The 16230-nt window shown below is 38.6% G+C and overlaps 1 protein-coding gene and 1 non-coding gene across 2 annotated transcripts in view; one reads left to right on the top strand and one right to left on the bottom strand.

The window, feature by feature from the left end:
* Nucleotides 1-16230, bottom strand: part of PLEKHH2 (pleckstrin homology, MyTH4 and FERM domain containing H2) — a 128593-nt gene that overhangs the window by 35794 nt on the left and 76569 nt on the right. Inside the window, exons 18-23 of the mRNA XM_053588894.1 lie at nucleotides 13274-13382; nucleotides 12272-12384; nucleotides 6285-6464; nucleotides 3879-3976; nucleotides 1480-1657; nucleotides 140-295 (exon numbers count right to left, since the gene is read on the bottom strand). Of these exons, the coding sequence (XP_053444869.1) occupies nucleotides 140-295; nucleotides 1480-1657; nucleotides 3879-3976; nucleotides 6285-6464; nucleotides 12272-12384; nucleotides 13274-13382 (834 nt within the window). The remainder of the gene's footprint in view (nucleotides 1-139; nucleotides 296-1479; nucleotides 1658-3878; nucleotides 3977-6284; nucleotides 6465-12271; nucleotides 12385-13273; nucleotides 13383-16230) is intronic.
* On the top strand, nucleotides 8683-8810 carry LOC128585243 (small nucleolar RNA SNORA19). Its single transcript, XR_008379965.1, has one exon. It is a non-coding gene; the product is annotated as a small nucleolar RNA SNORA19 (small nucleolar RNA).

Here is a 16230-nt window from a genome sequence, read left to right as displayed (position 1 = left end):
TCCTACAAATTTTTTTTATTGTGAAGATCAGATTGCTTAAATTTTTAGAGAGCTCCTAAACTAAACTTCTTGTAAAATAAAGAAGTTTATTTTCTTTGCTGTTTGCTGAGTTTGGCTCCTTAAAAGGACTTGGTTTCACCTTGATGTTTCCTTGAAGACAATGCTCTAAATCTCTGCCAGAAGGATCATCAGTGAACAACGCAAATCCAGACTGGGCTGGCTTCCTCATTCCTGTATCCTGGTTCAACGTATTCAAAAATTCTTCCACTGTGGTGGATGCATCAAACCCTACTACCTAGACAGAAATAACAACGTAGTTCTCTTTTAATAAAAAATATATATGATTTTTTCAACTGAGATTTCTGGTAAAGCAGGGCATATCTAATGCATGATTAATGACAACATCTATTTCTACAGATGCTTTAACTTTTTTTCTAAGCTCCACTGGAGAAAATTAACAAGTCTACCTCAGTAGTCAGCTTGCTATAAGAACTCAGAAATCAGCTTCCACCAACAGACATGAATTCAAAATAGAAAGACCGTTTGACAGTTTGTAGAGATATTATGTTTACCCTTTAGAAGCAAGTCAAGAACTATAATATAATATGCAATCTTTAAGTAAATGAAAGAAAAATCAACAAGAAATGCATTTAAATTAATGAACACTTTTATGTTTTTAATGTTTGTCTCTATAGTAGGCAGTCAAGTATGTGAAATCTGCGATAAAAGGCTTATGGCTACACAGACTAATTACTAGCTTCGGAATATGTCCGCTTAAGTTAATAAGCGGGCATCTAGATATGAGATTTGAGAGGGCCCCAGGAAGTTTTCTCAGATAATTAATGAGGTTTAGAGATTTTAAAAGACACTCAAATTGTACACACCCAATGTTAGTAACTGTTTCCATACCAAGCAGGTGCACTGGCTGGGAAAAACCTCAAGTGCAGTGTTTCTTATTTTCTCTGTCAGAATTATACTGGCAGGAAAATCCACACATTATTTGGTTCAATATGGATTTGTTTTTTATTGCTAATCCTTTTTAGCAAAACTGTTTCATTTTTTTTTGGTAGAGACAGAGTCTTACTGTACTGCCCTCGGGTAGAGTGCCGTGGCGTCACACGGCTCACAGCAACCTCTAACTCTTGGGCTTACGCGATTCTCTTGCCTCAGCCTCCCGAGCAGCTGGGACTACAGGCGCCCGCCACAACGCCCAGCTATATTTTTGTTGCAGTTTGGCCGGGGCTGGTTTGAACCCACCACCCTTGGCATATGGGGCCGGCACCCTACTCACTGAGCCACAGGCGCCGCCCAGCAAAACTGTTTCAAAACTCAGCTATTTTGATAGAAGACTGAATATATTTTCATGTTTATCTTTGCTGACAGAGGTAGGCAGACAGTCTTACTCCCCTATTCCATAGAAGTTGCACCCTAGGATTCTTAAGTAAGCATGTTTTCATTAAGGTACAAACACTAACCTACCTGATATATCCCATTCATGAAATGCACCGGTATACTAAAGGGCAATGAATGATGATAAGGATTCCGAAGAAGTGTTGAAAGAATTTCCATTCTTGAGGGTCTTGCTTCTCGGTCTCCATTCTGTTGTGTTCTTTCTACACATCGCTGGCAGTAAATGGCATATTTTCCAAACTCTGTCCTATAATACAAAACTTAAGATAAAATCTAAAAATAAATTTAATTGACAACCTAATATATGCAACCATTAAAAATGTTTCCTTTGTACATTATTACAATGTATTATGCTACTTTTATTACAAATTTTCTTTTGAATGATAATATTAAGTTGCTTTTCTCAAATTCCAGTTTCTTTACTTTTGCAACTGACTGACTCAAACATACCCACAAAGAATTCCTCATTATTTTACATTATTTTAATCACAAACTGCACTGGAAATTACCAGTCATATATAGTCAACATGTAGTGATTTCATATTAATAAATATAAAGAAAATAATTGTATGAATAATATAGAGTAACTTAAAAAAACATGATACAACAGAGTTTTATTTTGAAGAACATGGAAGACAATACTTGACCACTAAATAAGGTAAGAAAATGTCTTCGAATAAAAATAAAAAAATATTTTTCTTCTTTACCAGATAAAACACTGCACTTGTTAAAAAATGCTAAGCATTTTTTAGTGTGGGTGTGGTGGCTCACATCTGTAATCCTAGCATTCTGGCAGGCTGAGGCAAGAGGACCACTTGAGCTCAGGAGTTTGAGACCAGCCTGAGCAAGAATGAGACCCTGTCTCTACTAAAAATAGAAAAATTAGACTGGTCATCATGGCAGGCACCTGTAACCCCAGCTACTCAGGAGGCTGAGGCAGGAAGATTCCCTTAAACCTAGGAGTATGAGGTTGCTGTGGCTGACACCATGCACTCTAGCCCAGGCAACAGAGTGAGCCGGGTGTGGTGGCTCACACCTGTAATCTAGCACTTTTGGAGGCTGAAGTGGATGGAATGCTTGAGCTCGAGACCAGCCTGAGCAAGAGTGAGACCTCATCTCTTAAAAAACAGCTGGGTGCTGTGGTTGGGAGTCTATAGTCCCAGCTACTTCAGAGGCTGAGGCAAGAGGATCTCTTGAGCCCAAGAGTTGGAGGTTGCTGTGAGCTGTAATGCCACAGCTCTCTACCCAGAGTGACAGAATGAAACTGTCTTAAAAAAAACCAAAAACAAGACAAAACAAAAAGTTAAGAATTAAACAAAACTGAGTAAATAAATGTAAAAGCTGGATAGAAATCTTTCTTTGCCCTCTTTTGTTATAATCTTTATTCGGTTTATAAAAGCAAACTAATAACATCTCTAAATATATTTGTACTCAAGTACCTTGCAGGCAGACTCTAAAATGTTAACCTTTATCTGGGGGCTCCTCAGTGACTGCTGCTGAAATCACATGACTTTGATACAGAGGCCCCAAAATGTAGATACATTTTGCATAACGGCAGGACATTTTCCCATTGCTTCCAAGATTTTTTTTTTTTTTTGTAGAGACAGTCTCACTGTACCGCCCTCGTGTAGAGTGCCATGGCGTCACACGGCTCACAGCAACCTCTAACTCTTGGGCTTACGCGATTCTCTTGCCTCAGCCTCCTGAGCAGCTGGGACCACAGGCGCCCGCCACAACGCCCGGCTATTTTTTTGTTGCAGTTTGGCCGGGGCTGGGTTTGAACCCGCCACCCTCGGCATATGGGGCCGGCACCCTACTCACTGAGCCACAGGCACCGCCCTGCTTCCAAGATTTTTTCTGTTTATTTCTTTCACCGTGCTTGTTTGTTTTAGTCCCAGAATCTGTCTAATTAACCAACCTAACACACTGCTCTTGGGTGGATAAAACGATCCTGAATAAGTCTTGGCTGAGAGCCCTTGGTACCACTGAAAGAAAGGCATTTTGAAAGTTGGATTTTAAAGGTCTTTTTCAAGGGAGTAAGAATTCTGAAGTAATTCACATACCTACAATTATAAAAAGAGGGAAGACCACAGGGGAAGTTTTCCACATAAAAAAGAATTCAATGTGGAGAAAAACAGTAAAAGGGAAAACTAAGGAAATACAGTAATTGCTTTTATCGAATTAACACTCACCAGTGCTAAGTCATTCATACTTGAAATGCACATAGACTTTTCACTTGAAACTATTCTTTGTCAGTTTCTCAAGCTTTTACTGCAATCTCCCTTAAGAGATTTAACATAACAAAGAAAATATTTTCCAAGCACCACATAAATAATAACCAAAGGCTTCCTGTACCAACAGTTCTTTTATACATTCTCTGAAAATGTAGCGGGTTACTAAATACTTATGATTTATTGTAGACTTTCAGAGGCCACATAAGCGGTTCAGCTGGTTAGTTTTCTGCACACCTGGAATCTGCATTCATCTTTAGGTGCAGCCTGAGAAGCCACAGGAAAGGATGATGGGGAAGGAAGAGCCCGACACAGAGAGCCAAGAGCTGCCAGCCCTGGGCAGAGAGAAATACCGTAGGTGAGAGACAGCACGCCAGTCCAACATCCAGGCTGAGTGTGATGGAGAGAGGCTGGCAGAGCAAGGGGCTGAGATAGCCTCTCTTGACCCAAAAAAGTTTCGCTTCTTCCACACATACATTATCTGTTTAGACCATTAATAATACATTAAACCCATAAAAATGTGACCTTGGGTCAGGTCCACGATCCATCTAGTTGTGTATATGATTGTTTAGGACTGAAGTAGAAAATGCAAGTAGATATGGTGGCCCCTTTTGATACCACACTTAGAGATCAGAGACATGTTTCCTTTTTGTTTATTCATGTGTCTACTCATTCATTAAAATATAAGTAACACTTTTGAAAAAGGCAGATTTCAAACTAGTAAAATACCATATGTCCCAAACCAAAACCTACCTACCTCCCCATACATGCACACACATATAGTATGTACATATATATACACACAGATAAATAAGGGACAAGTATGAAAATATTAACAGAAGTTGTTACACAGGATTATATATGAGTTTTATTTTTCCTTTCTCTGTTGTATATTCTTCTTTTCATTTTATTATTGTCATCAAGCAAGTATAACTTCATTTTAAAATGCTGTATTAAAAAGCATGTAGGGACAGGCACTGATCCTGTCCTTGAAGAGCCTACAGTCTAGTAGAGGACAGTTATATATCGAAACATTAAATTATAATACAACATAGTTATATCATGTATCAAAAGTTTTAAAAGTATAATCAAATATTTGGAATGTGTTGCTTGGGCTGGAATGTAAAGTTTACATGTGGGAAGGAGAAAGGGACACCCAGGGAAGAGGAATCCTATAAGGTGCAGAGTACTGCAAAGGAAGGGTATGCTTAAAGAATGGGAGACTTTATTCATTCATTGCATACTAGAGGCAGATAGTAGAGAAAGAGGAGGCCAGTACAGCCAGATAATGACGTGATCTTGATGCATATGACACCTAAGCTTCAGAATCCTCTTGGGCACAGGCCCCTGGGAAGGGCTTATCAACTGTGTTACATGGTCATATGTTTACTAAGTGTGCAAAAGTAATACGTTATACTCTTTTTGTTAAAGAGCATGTCCCAAATTATATAAGCTTCAAGTCCTACAAAATCTGGATCCAAGAGAGTTCTGTATGCTAGGTTAAGAAATTCCTGACTGGGCGGCGCCTGTGGCTCAAGGAGTAGGGCGCCGGTCCCATATGCCAGAGGTGGCGGGTTCAAACCTAGCCCCGGCCAAAAATTCAAAAAAAAAAAAGAAATTCCTGACTTATGGGTGGCACCTGTGGCTCAAGGAGTAGGGTGCCGGTCCCATATGTTGGAGGTGGCGGGTTCAAACCCAGGCCCGGCCAAAAAAAAAAAAAAGGAAATATAAAAAAAAAAAAAAGAAATTCCTGACTTACCCTGTAGTTAACAAGGAAGTCAAGTAAACAAAGATAAAATAGGTATTAATTAAAAAGTAAACACACATGACCATAAAACACCTGAAAAATATATTCAACTGCACTAACAATTAAACAAGTGCATCCTAAATCAAAAGTGAAAATATCAGTTTTACTTGGAAAGAATTTAGAATTACACTGAATATTATTGAAGATATAGGAAAATTCTAGCAATGGATTCAAAAGAAGTCACTAGACCTCTACACAAGATTTAGGTTCAAAGATGTTTACTACATAGATTTTTATTACAGAAAGATTGAGAGGCTAGGAGCCTGCAGTTCAAGCAGCTAGGATGCCAGCCACATACAGTGGAGCTGGTGGGTTTGAATCCAGCCCAGTCCTGCCAAATAACAATGACAGCTACAATTTTAGCCAGGCATTGTGGCTATAGTCCCAGCTACTTGGGAGGCTGAGGCAAGAGAATCGCTTAAGCCCAAGAGTTTGAGATTGCTGTGAGCTGTGACGCCATGGCATTCTACACAGGGCGACATAGTGGGACTATGTCTCAAAAAAAAAAAAAAAAATTGAGAAATCTCAAATACATAGTAATGTAACCATTAATGTTTTGAAGAAGATACAGGGAAAATGATTATGTTCTATAGTTTTAAAAAGAAGTATGCACACTATAACTCCAGTGCTATGAAAAACTGTGTGAACATACCTACACACATTTACATTTATATATGAACATATAAATAAATCAAAATAATACACATTAAAATATTAATAGCTATTTTTCCTCTTTTACTTTTTGTATTTTTCCAAATATCTATACTAAATGTGTATCATTCTTACAATCAGAAAAAACATCACTTTACATTGCATGTATATGCATCAATATGTACCTGCAATGGTCCTGGTTGATTTTGTGGCTGTCTTCGCCTCGTCTGTTTAATAAGCTGACAGCAAATTTCATTCTGTAGCTCAGGATGTGTCAGACAGATTTGCAAAGCACTCTGGGCTAGAGATATGTGGTAATCAATTGCAGGTGAGTCAACTGCAGCATTTATAAAAAGCTGGCAGGTCTAAATTAAACAAAAAAAAATGATATACTCAAAGTGAGCAATGATTAGATTTGTTCTGCATGAAGTAGATTGATTATCTTTTCTGCAATGGTTTTGTTTAAAATGATGAGAAAAGATATATTATGATAACACTAATCAAAAGAAATCTGGAGTGGCTATAATACCCTGTTTTCCCGAAAATAAGACAGTGTCTTATTTTAAGGTGTGCTCCGAAAGATGCGCTAGGTCTTATTTTCAGGGGACGTCTTATCTTTCCTGTAAGTAGGTCTTATTTTCGGAGGATGTCTTATTTTCGGGGAAACGGGGTAGTAGACAAGGTAGGTTTCGGAGCAAAGAATTCTGCCAGAGATAAAGAGGGTCATTTTATAATGATAAAAAGGTCAGTTCATCTAGAGGATATAACAATCCTAATGTTCTCATACTTAAAAATAGAACTTCAAAATACATGTTAATCTTATCCAGTATACTTTTCATTTTAGCCATTGCATTTTTCATCTCTAACAGTTCAATTTGGACCTTTAAATATCTTCTATTACTCTCCTTGAAATGCTCATGTTTTCTTCTACTTTCCTGAACATATGAACCATGGCAGCCAATCTCCAAAATTGCTCCCTGTTTTTTCCACCTCCTGATACTCTGACACTTAGGTAATCTCCTTCCATATTATACCAGGCTTGGTCTGTGTTAACTAGTAGAATTTGGCATGTCATTCTGAAATTCAGTTACAAAAAGCAATGTGGCTTCCACCTTGGCCACACTCTCTTTCAGTCTTATATCATTTGCTCTGGAGTAAGGCAGCAGTCATGTTTTGAGTTGGCCATATGAAGAGGACTGTGTAGTGAGGAACTGAGGCTTCTTGACAAAGGCCGCATGAGACAGCCTGAAGGACTTCAGACCATCAAATCTTCAGACAACTCCTGTCCCACTGACAGCGTGACAGTAACTACATGATACTCTGAGCCAGATCCACCCAAATAAAGTGCTTCCACATTCCTGACCATCTGAAACAAAATGTTTGTTGATGTAGCCCCTAAGTGTGTTGAAAAAATTTTAATGTAATAATAATAATACACAGAAATGTAATTGTTTATCATCATTTGTATTATATATAATTTTTTTTTTTTTTTGGAGACAGATTCTCACTATGTCACCCTCGGTAGAGTGCTGTGGCATTACAGCTCATAGCAACCTCAAACTCTTGGGCTTAAGCAATTCTCCTGCCTCAGCTTCCCAAGTAGCTGGAACTATAGGTGCCCACCACAACGCCCAGCTATTTTTTGTTGCAGGTGTCATTGTTGTTTAGTAAGCCTGGGCCGGGTTTGAACCCGCCAGACTCAGTGTATGTGGCTGGCGCCTTAACTACTGTGCTAGGGGTGCCGAGACTAGATAAATTTTTATGATTACTTTTTTCATCATTACATACATATTTTAACCCAATTCTCTGCATGTCTGGTGACATTTGACTGAATGCAGACATTGTAGGTTTATTTAGTTATTTATTTATTTATTTTTTGTAGAGACAGAGTCTCACTTTATGGCCCTCGGTAGAGTGCCGTGGCCTCACACAGTTCACAGCAACCTCCAACTCCTGGGCTTAAGTGATTCTCTTGCCTCAGCCTCCCGAGTAGCTGGGACTACAGGCGCCCGCCACAACACCCGGCTATTTTTTGGTTGCAGTTTGGCCGGGGTCGGGTTTGAACCCGCCACCCTCGGTATATGGGGCCGGCGCCTTACCGACTGAGCCACAGGTGCCGCCCTGGGTTTATTTATTTATTTTTTGAGACAGAGTCTCACTCTGTCACCCTGAGTAGATTGCCATGGCATCATAGTTCACAGCAACCTCAAATTCTTGGGCTTGAGTAATCCTCTTGCCTCAGCCTCCTAAGTAGCTGGGACTACATGTATGTGCCACTACACCTGGTTAGTTTTTCTATTTTTACTAGAGATAGGGGTCTCACTCTTGCTCAGGCTGGTCTCAAACTCCTGACCTCAAGCAATCCACCCAGCTTGGCCTCCCAGAGGTGTGAGCCACTGCATCCAGTAACATTGCAAATTTTATATTGTTGGACACTGGATTTTGTGATGTTTAAATAATAATAATGCTAAAATTCATGCACATTTCATTGACCTGCTTTCTTTATATGTGGGCAGTGTTATTTCTTTTTTTTTTTTTGGCCGGGGCTGGGCTTGAACCCGCCACCTCAGGCATATGGGACCGGCGCCCTACCCGTTGAGCCACAGGCGCCGCCCAATGCAGTGTTATTTCTTATGTGCTATACAAATAGTTGAAGGTTAATTAGCAGTATAACTATAAGTAGTAAGACTGCCAGTCTCCTTCAGACAAGAAACTTTATAGAAAGTGGTTAAATGTATTAGGTAAATAACAGGTCCTAATCTACAAAAGATCTGACCATTTAGGTTTTCTGTTTTGGGAAACTAGGATTTTAAAAGATATAATTAAGGGTAGTATAATCCATGTATGATGGTTCAGAGCAGACTTTGGAGTTGATAGCCTGGAATTCTAATTCCAGCTTCAGCAATGCTCTAATTCGCTGAGCTTCAGTTTTTTTTTCTCGGAATAAAATGGGCATGAATTCTGCTTGCCATGATTGTCATGACATTGCATATAAAAAGTGCTAAGAAAGTAGTGGCTCTTATTAACCCTGTGTTTTCTATGAAAAAAAATGTTAAAATTCATGTAATTTATAGTTTTATTAAAAGATTAAAACATAATAATGAAGAATATCCTTGTTTTGTTCTTCACTTTAGTGGAAATATTTCTAACATTTCTCCAACAAGCATGATACTTGCTTTTAGCTAAGACAGGAATGTGTTATATCATATTAAGGAAGTATCTATCTATTGCTATCTTATGAATGTTGTATTTGTCAAATGTCTTTTCAGCATCTATAGAGATGATTACTAAATAATAAGTAGTATTAATAGATATCCTAATATTTAGCCATATCCTTGATTTCCTGGAATAAATCTTAGTCACGATTTAATATTCTTGTTTCCCATTTAAAAAATTTTATTAATACATAATAATTAAATATATTTATGGGGTACATAAGTGCATAAAACATGTATGATCAAATCAAATAAACTGTGATATCCATAACCTCAAACATTTATTATTTCTTTGTGCTGGTAATATTTTTTTTTTGAGATGTTTTCATCCATTGACGAATGGAAATAAGTTGAATCTGTGTCTTGACTATTGTGAAAGTGCAATGATTAGCTCTTCAATACACGGCTTTTCTTTCTTTTTGATAAATACCCAGCAGGGGGACTGCGGGATAACATAGTAGTTCTATTTTTAATTTTTCAGGAACCTCCATGCTGTTTTCCAGAGTTGTACTAATTTACATTCCCAGCAACAGTGTATGAGTGTTCCCTTTTTTCTGCATCCTCACCAGCATCTGTTATTTTCTGTCTTTTTGATAATAGCCATTTTAACTGGGGTGAGATGGTATCTCAAGGTAGTTTTGATTTCCATTCCCTGATGATTAGTAATACTCAGCATTTTCTTTTTATGTACCTGTTGGCCATTTGTATATATACTTTTTTTGAGAAATGACTATTCAGATTCTTTTGCCCATTTTTAAATTGGATTATTTGTTTAAGGAGTTGTTGGAGCGATTTAATATTCTGTTATAATGATGCTGGATTCCGATTGCTAATATTTAATTATTTTGCATGAAATGCTCTCTTTTTCTACAATATTGCTGGGGTTTGGTATCTAATAATCACTTCACAAATTAAATATGTGAGATGGTGATTGAGGATTGCTTCAGAATCATCCACGGTCAGGAGTAGTGGAGATGGGAGAATAAAACCAGACAGCACATGTGCTGATGACTTGTGGATCTGGGTGATGGGTACCACAGACTTTAGTATAATATTCTCTCTACCCTTACATATGCTGGAACTTTTCCACAATAAAAAGTAAAAGAAAAAAATAGATTTTGAAAAATTTCTTTCTTTTCTACACTTTGGGACAATTTAAATAGCCCTAAAATTATCTACATGTGAAGTTTTATAGATTCTTTGTTTAGATTTTTATTTTCTTGTGAAATCAATTTTGGCCATTTGTATTTTCTTATACAATTAATCACTTCATCCAGATTTTCAAATATATTTGTATAGTCTTTCTTGATTTGAGTATTTGTGCATTCTGTAGGTGGATTTAAAAAAGAATTCTACTATAGACTTTTAAAATGAACAAAAAGAGAACAGCTTAATGATCTCCCATGTACCCATCACCCAGAATCAATAATAATCAGCATTTTGCCAAACTTGTTTCACTCCCCACCTCTATTTTTTTTCTAGAGTCTTTTAATATATATCACATTACTTTACCAATAAATACTTCAGGATGGCTCTCCAATTGATAAACATTTTTTCACAGCCATTGTGCCATCACCATAACATGGCAAATTAATAAAATTCCATAATAATATCTAATAAATAAGTGATTATTTGAGATTAGAGAAATTTAGAGAAGAAGCCAAAAGAAAACAAAAAACCACAACAACAACAACAAAACAAACAAACAAAAAAAGAGAATGAGGCTGTAAGAAGACTAGAAGGAAAAGAATTACTGAAACCTAGACCCACAGAAGGTACCATGTTCTGAGAGTAGGGGAGTGGAGGAGAAAACAGATGAAGGGGAGCTATTTGAGGTAATCATGTCTGATGTCCTCTACTTTCTCATCATAATAGAAGGCAAGTTTCTTGTTGTATCACTGAGTAGGAATTTGAGGAGGATGTGACCAAAGACAATCAAAGAAACAGAAAGTTGTCCACAAGGAATGAAGAGCACGGGATTTATATTGTTCCAGCCTACATGGCTGTCTGGTGCTCTGCAGCAGCGTGCACTGGTTACTCTGGAAGCAGACAACACAGCACTGATCTCCTCGGGATCTGGGTCCCAGGGAACTACCAGTATTAACAAGAGCAGACCAGACTGCATAGGAAGGAAGAAAAGCCAAGAGGAAGTTATGATCTCAGGGAAACAAGTAATTCAAAACAAAGGTCTCAGAAATGCAAAAAGTAGAAGAGTAATAATAATAATAAAAGAGCTTGAAGGCTAGGATTATGGTTAAAAAAAGAGATATTATATTATGAGCATTTAAACTTTTACAGGTGGCATACATGTAAGGCATGGTAAAGTCAGGTGTGGACATGGAGAATGGGAAGATGAAGTAAGACTAGAAGTGAAGCTTATTGAAATTAAGAAGGTCAAGAATCTTAACATTATGGCATTGATGAGTAAAGTGACAATAAAGTTATTTGCATGATTTGAGGGACAGTGAAAGAATGTGACTTGGACACAAAATCCTTAATGACATTTGAGGAATTACTAGAAGGTAAATGATGAGAGAGATGGGGGATAAAGAGTGATGTAGATGAATGACAAGTTTCAAGTGATTCGGGATTTCTAATAGAGGTTGAGAAATAAGAATTTTAGAGTAGCCCCAAAGAGGAAAGAGTGCTCATCCCTTTTCCAATGCTGAGTTCAGCATGATGTGAAAAATCTTTCCATTTGAGAGGTTAAAGGGGAAACGATTCTCTAAAACCAAATGTTTTACACTACCCAAACCATACACATCTTATTTCAGTAAATTCAAAGTCCTCACTCAGAAAATATATATTAATAAAATTCACCTAGTTTTATTTCAATAGATTTTCTTAATAATCATCATCACATTTTGAATTTTCTTGGAAATTGTAAAACTTTGTAACCCAAATTATTAGTTTTTCCCACCTAAATTAAATTACTTAACTACATATAACTATTTTACCTTAAATAGTTTAATAGCTTCCGTCTGTAGAGCTTCAGAAGGCAGTGTTGTCAGGGGGGAAATGATTCCTTCTTTGCTGTGACACAAAGTAGGGTGTCTCCATATCTGAGAGGCTAAAACACAGAATAAAATAGAAATAGAAAACTCAACAAATCATTTATTGGCCTCCCATTAAATTAACCCTTTAGGATTTAAAAATAGCTCATTCAAGCTTGGTGTACAACTTCAAGTCACACAGATCAGGAGAAAACTTTGGCAACATTATTTTATTTTGGTTACCAGGCCTTTGGGATAATCATGCTCTGTTTTGGATAATCTAGAAGAGTTGGTTCCTAATTTACTAGGCTGCACCAACATATTGTTTAAAAGTGGCAGCCTAGGTAGGGAGATGACTCTACATGAGGAAGAGCTGAAGAGAGATCTAGAAACCAAAGAAGTAAGAAATAAAAAGATAAGAGTGAACTTGAAATCATTTCTAAAGTCAACATTTATTAAATTCCTGTGTTGGATACTGCAACTAAAAATGTGGTCTCTGTTAGTATGTAAGGTATATGACAGAACCTAGACCCTCAATGCAGAAACATTAGCCATAAAAAATTAATTTCAATGCAAAGCTACAAATGCTATCAAAGAGTTAAGTGGCAAAATGCCTTAGGACATAATTTTAACATTGATTAAGCTCCTTTTAAAGCCAGATGCTGAGCTGGAGTGGGCTGGCTGGGCTACATAGGGTTTTAGCATGTTGGTGAGAATACCAAGGAAGGGGGCATTCCAAGCAGAGGGGCAATGTGAGCAAAGACAGGGATCTGATAAGACGTAGCATAGTAGGGAGTGACAGTGTCCTTGGACCCAAAGAACCACAGTGAGAATTGGGGTCCATGATAAGCAAAGGCAATGACAAGGTAGATGCATTACAAGGAAACAAGAAACCACAAAGTGCAAAGTCCATTAGGCTATGGTCCAATTCATAAACCATAGAGCCTTATATGTTCATGAACTTACAAGGTTCCCCTTCTATATTTAGCAATTTGCAAACAAGTTGTTCAAATTCAGATCCAACACTGACATTGTTACTTCCAGCGGCAACAGTCAGATGATAAAGCCAAGTGTCCTTAAAATCAGAACATATTAATAGAAATGTTAACCAAAATACAGTTTTAATTACCTAAAGAAAAAAACAAACTTACATAAACAGTAGAAAACTTTGAGATGGAATTAGAACTACTTTCTTTAATTTTTAAGTAATAACTAAAAACCATTTAGTCAAATAGTTCAGAGGCAGGCTAACTTGAATTGTTCTCATATTACATTTTCCCCTTATTCACATTTTTAAAATTCTCTACAGATGCTTCTTAGAAAAAGCATTTCAAAATTTAGGAAAGTGATACATGTGAAGAGACTAGAATAAACACACCTAGCTAATATTCTTTTAAGAAACACAATAGATTCTGTCAAATTTAAAATGTGACTCTCAGAGTAAGACATACAGAATACCTTGAAAATCCAGAAAATTTTAAGAAGAAATACCCCCCATTCAAATAATACCCCACCATTGAAATAACCCCCCATTCAATTAATACCCTCCCCCATTCAAATAATACCCTCCCCCATTTAAATAATACCCCCCCCCCGGAAAAAGTATATATGTAGATTAAATTTTTACATAGCTGAATTACACTAAATATAGAGGATTATAATTTCTGGATGTTACTAATACCATATGAACACTCCTTTGCTGCTAAAAATTCTTTACAAACTGGGCGGCACCTGTGGCTCAAAGGAGTAGGGCACCGGCCCCATATGCCGGAGGTGGCGGGTTCAAACCCAGCTCCGGCCAAAAACTACAAAAAATAAATAAATAAAATTAATTAATTAATTTAAAAAAAAAATTCTTTACAAACAAGTTTTAATGGCCATAGGATATTCTATTACATATATGGACATACCATATTTATTTAGTCAGCTCCCTACTGATGAACACCTAGATGGTTACTAATTTGTCACTGATAAAATATACTGGGACAGTTAACATATGTTAACCACAAAGGATATATTTTCTGTGTTTGAAATACTTCAGAAATCTATTTTTAAAAGAATATTGTATTTGATTAACTTATACATAAATCTTTAGCTGCATTTATGGTCATTTCCTTAGCATATAGTTTTTGAAACAGAATTATGGAGATTTTTTGGAACTCTCATTTACTTATTTATTTATTCACTTATTTATTTTTTGAGACAGAGTTGCACTTTGACACCCTTGGTAGAGAACCATGGTGTCATAGCTCACAGCAACCTCAAACTCTTGGGCTCAAGTGATTCTCTTTCTTCAGCCTCCCGAGTAGCTGGGACTACAAGGACCCACCATGATGCACAGTTTTTAGTGGAGACAAGGTTTCACTCTTATCAGGCTGCTCTTGAATTCTTGAGCTGAAGCAATCCACCTGCCTTGGCCTCCCAGAGTGCTAGGATTACAGGCGTGAGTCACCATGCCCGGCCTTAGGAACTCTTGAAACACACTTTCAAAGTGCTTTCCAAAGTGTTTATACCAATTTACACTCCCACCCATGGTGTATGAGGGGGCTTCCCTCACCATAGGTTCATTAACATAATTTTTATATCTTTGGTAATCTGAGATAGTAAAAGCTTTATCATTTTTAAAATCTGCATTTCTATTATTAGAGATGAGTCCAAGCACTAATTTTTTTTTCAGTGACCTCTGAACTCTTTATTGGTATAAGGGCATGCTGCTTTACTGCCTCAGTGTCTCAGAACTTTGGTGTCATTGGTCTCAGACACCACTTTGCCGTCCACTATCCTGCACGTGGTGGTCTTTTGGATGGTTTGCATGGAGTTGCTGCTGTCCGGGGCATCACCGAGGTTGAAGTCCTTCCTGTCTTCCAGCAGGTGGCAGTAGGTGGTGATCTCAGCCTCTAGCTTGACCTTGATGTTCAGCAGTGCCTCATACTCCTGGGCCTGGCGCTGCCCCTCTGCCCGGGTCTGTGGCAGCTCTGACTCCAAATGCAGCAGTACCCTCTGCATGGTGTAGCAGGCCTCCACCTCCCTCAGGCTGTCCTCCGACCTGATTTTTCATGGAGTCCAGTTCGATCTCCAAAGACTGGACTGTATCTGTCAGCTCTGGGAGCACTGTTTTAGCAGCTCCAACCTCAGAAAACCGTGAGGTGACCACTGAGGTGCTCTCCTCAATCTGCTGGGACCAGGTCTTGGCCAGCTCTTCGTGGTTCTTCTGAGCCAGCTCGTCATACTGGGTCCGTGTGTCTGCCATGAGGGTCCTGGGATTTGGGAGCATCTACCTCCACAGTCAACCCAGAGCTGGCAATCTGGGCTCGTAGGACTTTTACTTCCTCCTCGTGGTTCTTCTTCATGAAGAGCAGCTCCTCCTTGAGAGCCTCAATCTCTGACTCCAGCTGCAGTTGAGTGACATTGGTGTCATCAATGACCTTGCGGAGTCCATGGATGTTGCTCTCCACAGATTGGCGCTTGACCAGTTCTGTCTCATACTTGACTCTAAAGTCATCGGCAGCAAGACGGGCATTGTCAATCTGCAGAATGATGTGGGCATTGTCCACAGAATTTGCAAAGATCTGAGCCCTCAGGTCCTCGAGGGTCTTGAAGTAATGAGCACAGTCTCTGACCTGGGGCCCCGTCTTCTCCAGGTGTTCCCAGATTTTGCTCTCTAGCCTCCGATTATCGTCTCCAGGTTCCTCACTCTGTCCAGGTAGGAGGCCAGGCGGTCATTCAATTCTTGCATTGTCTCCTTCTCAGTCTGGATGTCCCCTATTCCTGCCAGACCCCCGGCCATCCCCCTGGCCAAGCCCCCGGACCCCCAGCCGCCCCGGAAGCTGGTGGAGCGGGACATGGAGATCCAGGAGCCCAAGCCCCTGGTGCCTGCATAGGCGCTGGCTGCGCTGCTGGCGGGCCAGACACTGTAGCTAGAC

This window comes from Nycticebus coucang, chromosome 4 (genome assembly GCF_027406575.1).
Source record: "Nycticebus coucang isolate mNycCou1 chromosome 4, mNycCou1.pri, whole genome shotgun sequence".
Classification (NCBI taxonomy): Eukaryota; Metazoa; Chordata; class Mammalia; order Primates; family Lorisidae; genus Nycticebus; species Nycticebus coucang.
The sequence above is the reverse complement of the archived record's forward strand: the minus strand, read 5'-3'. Positions and strand labels throughout refer to the sequence as shown.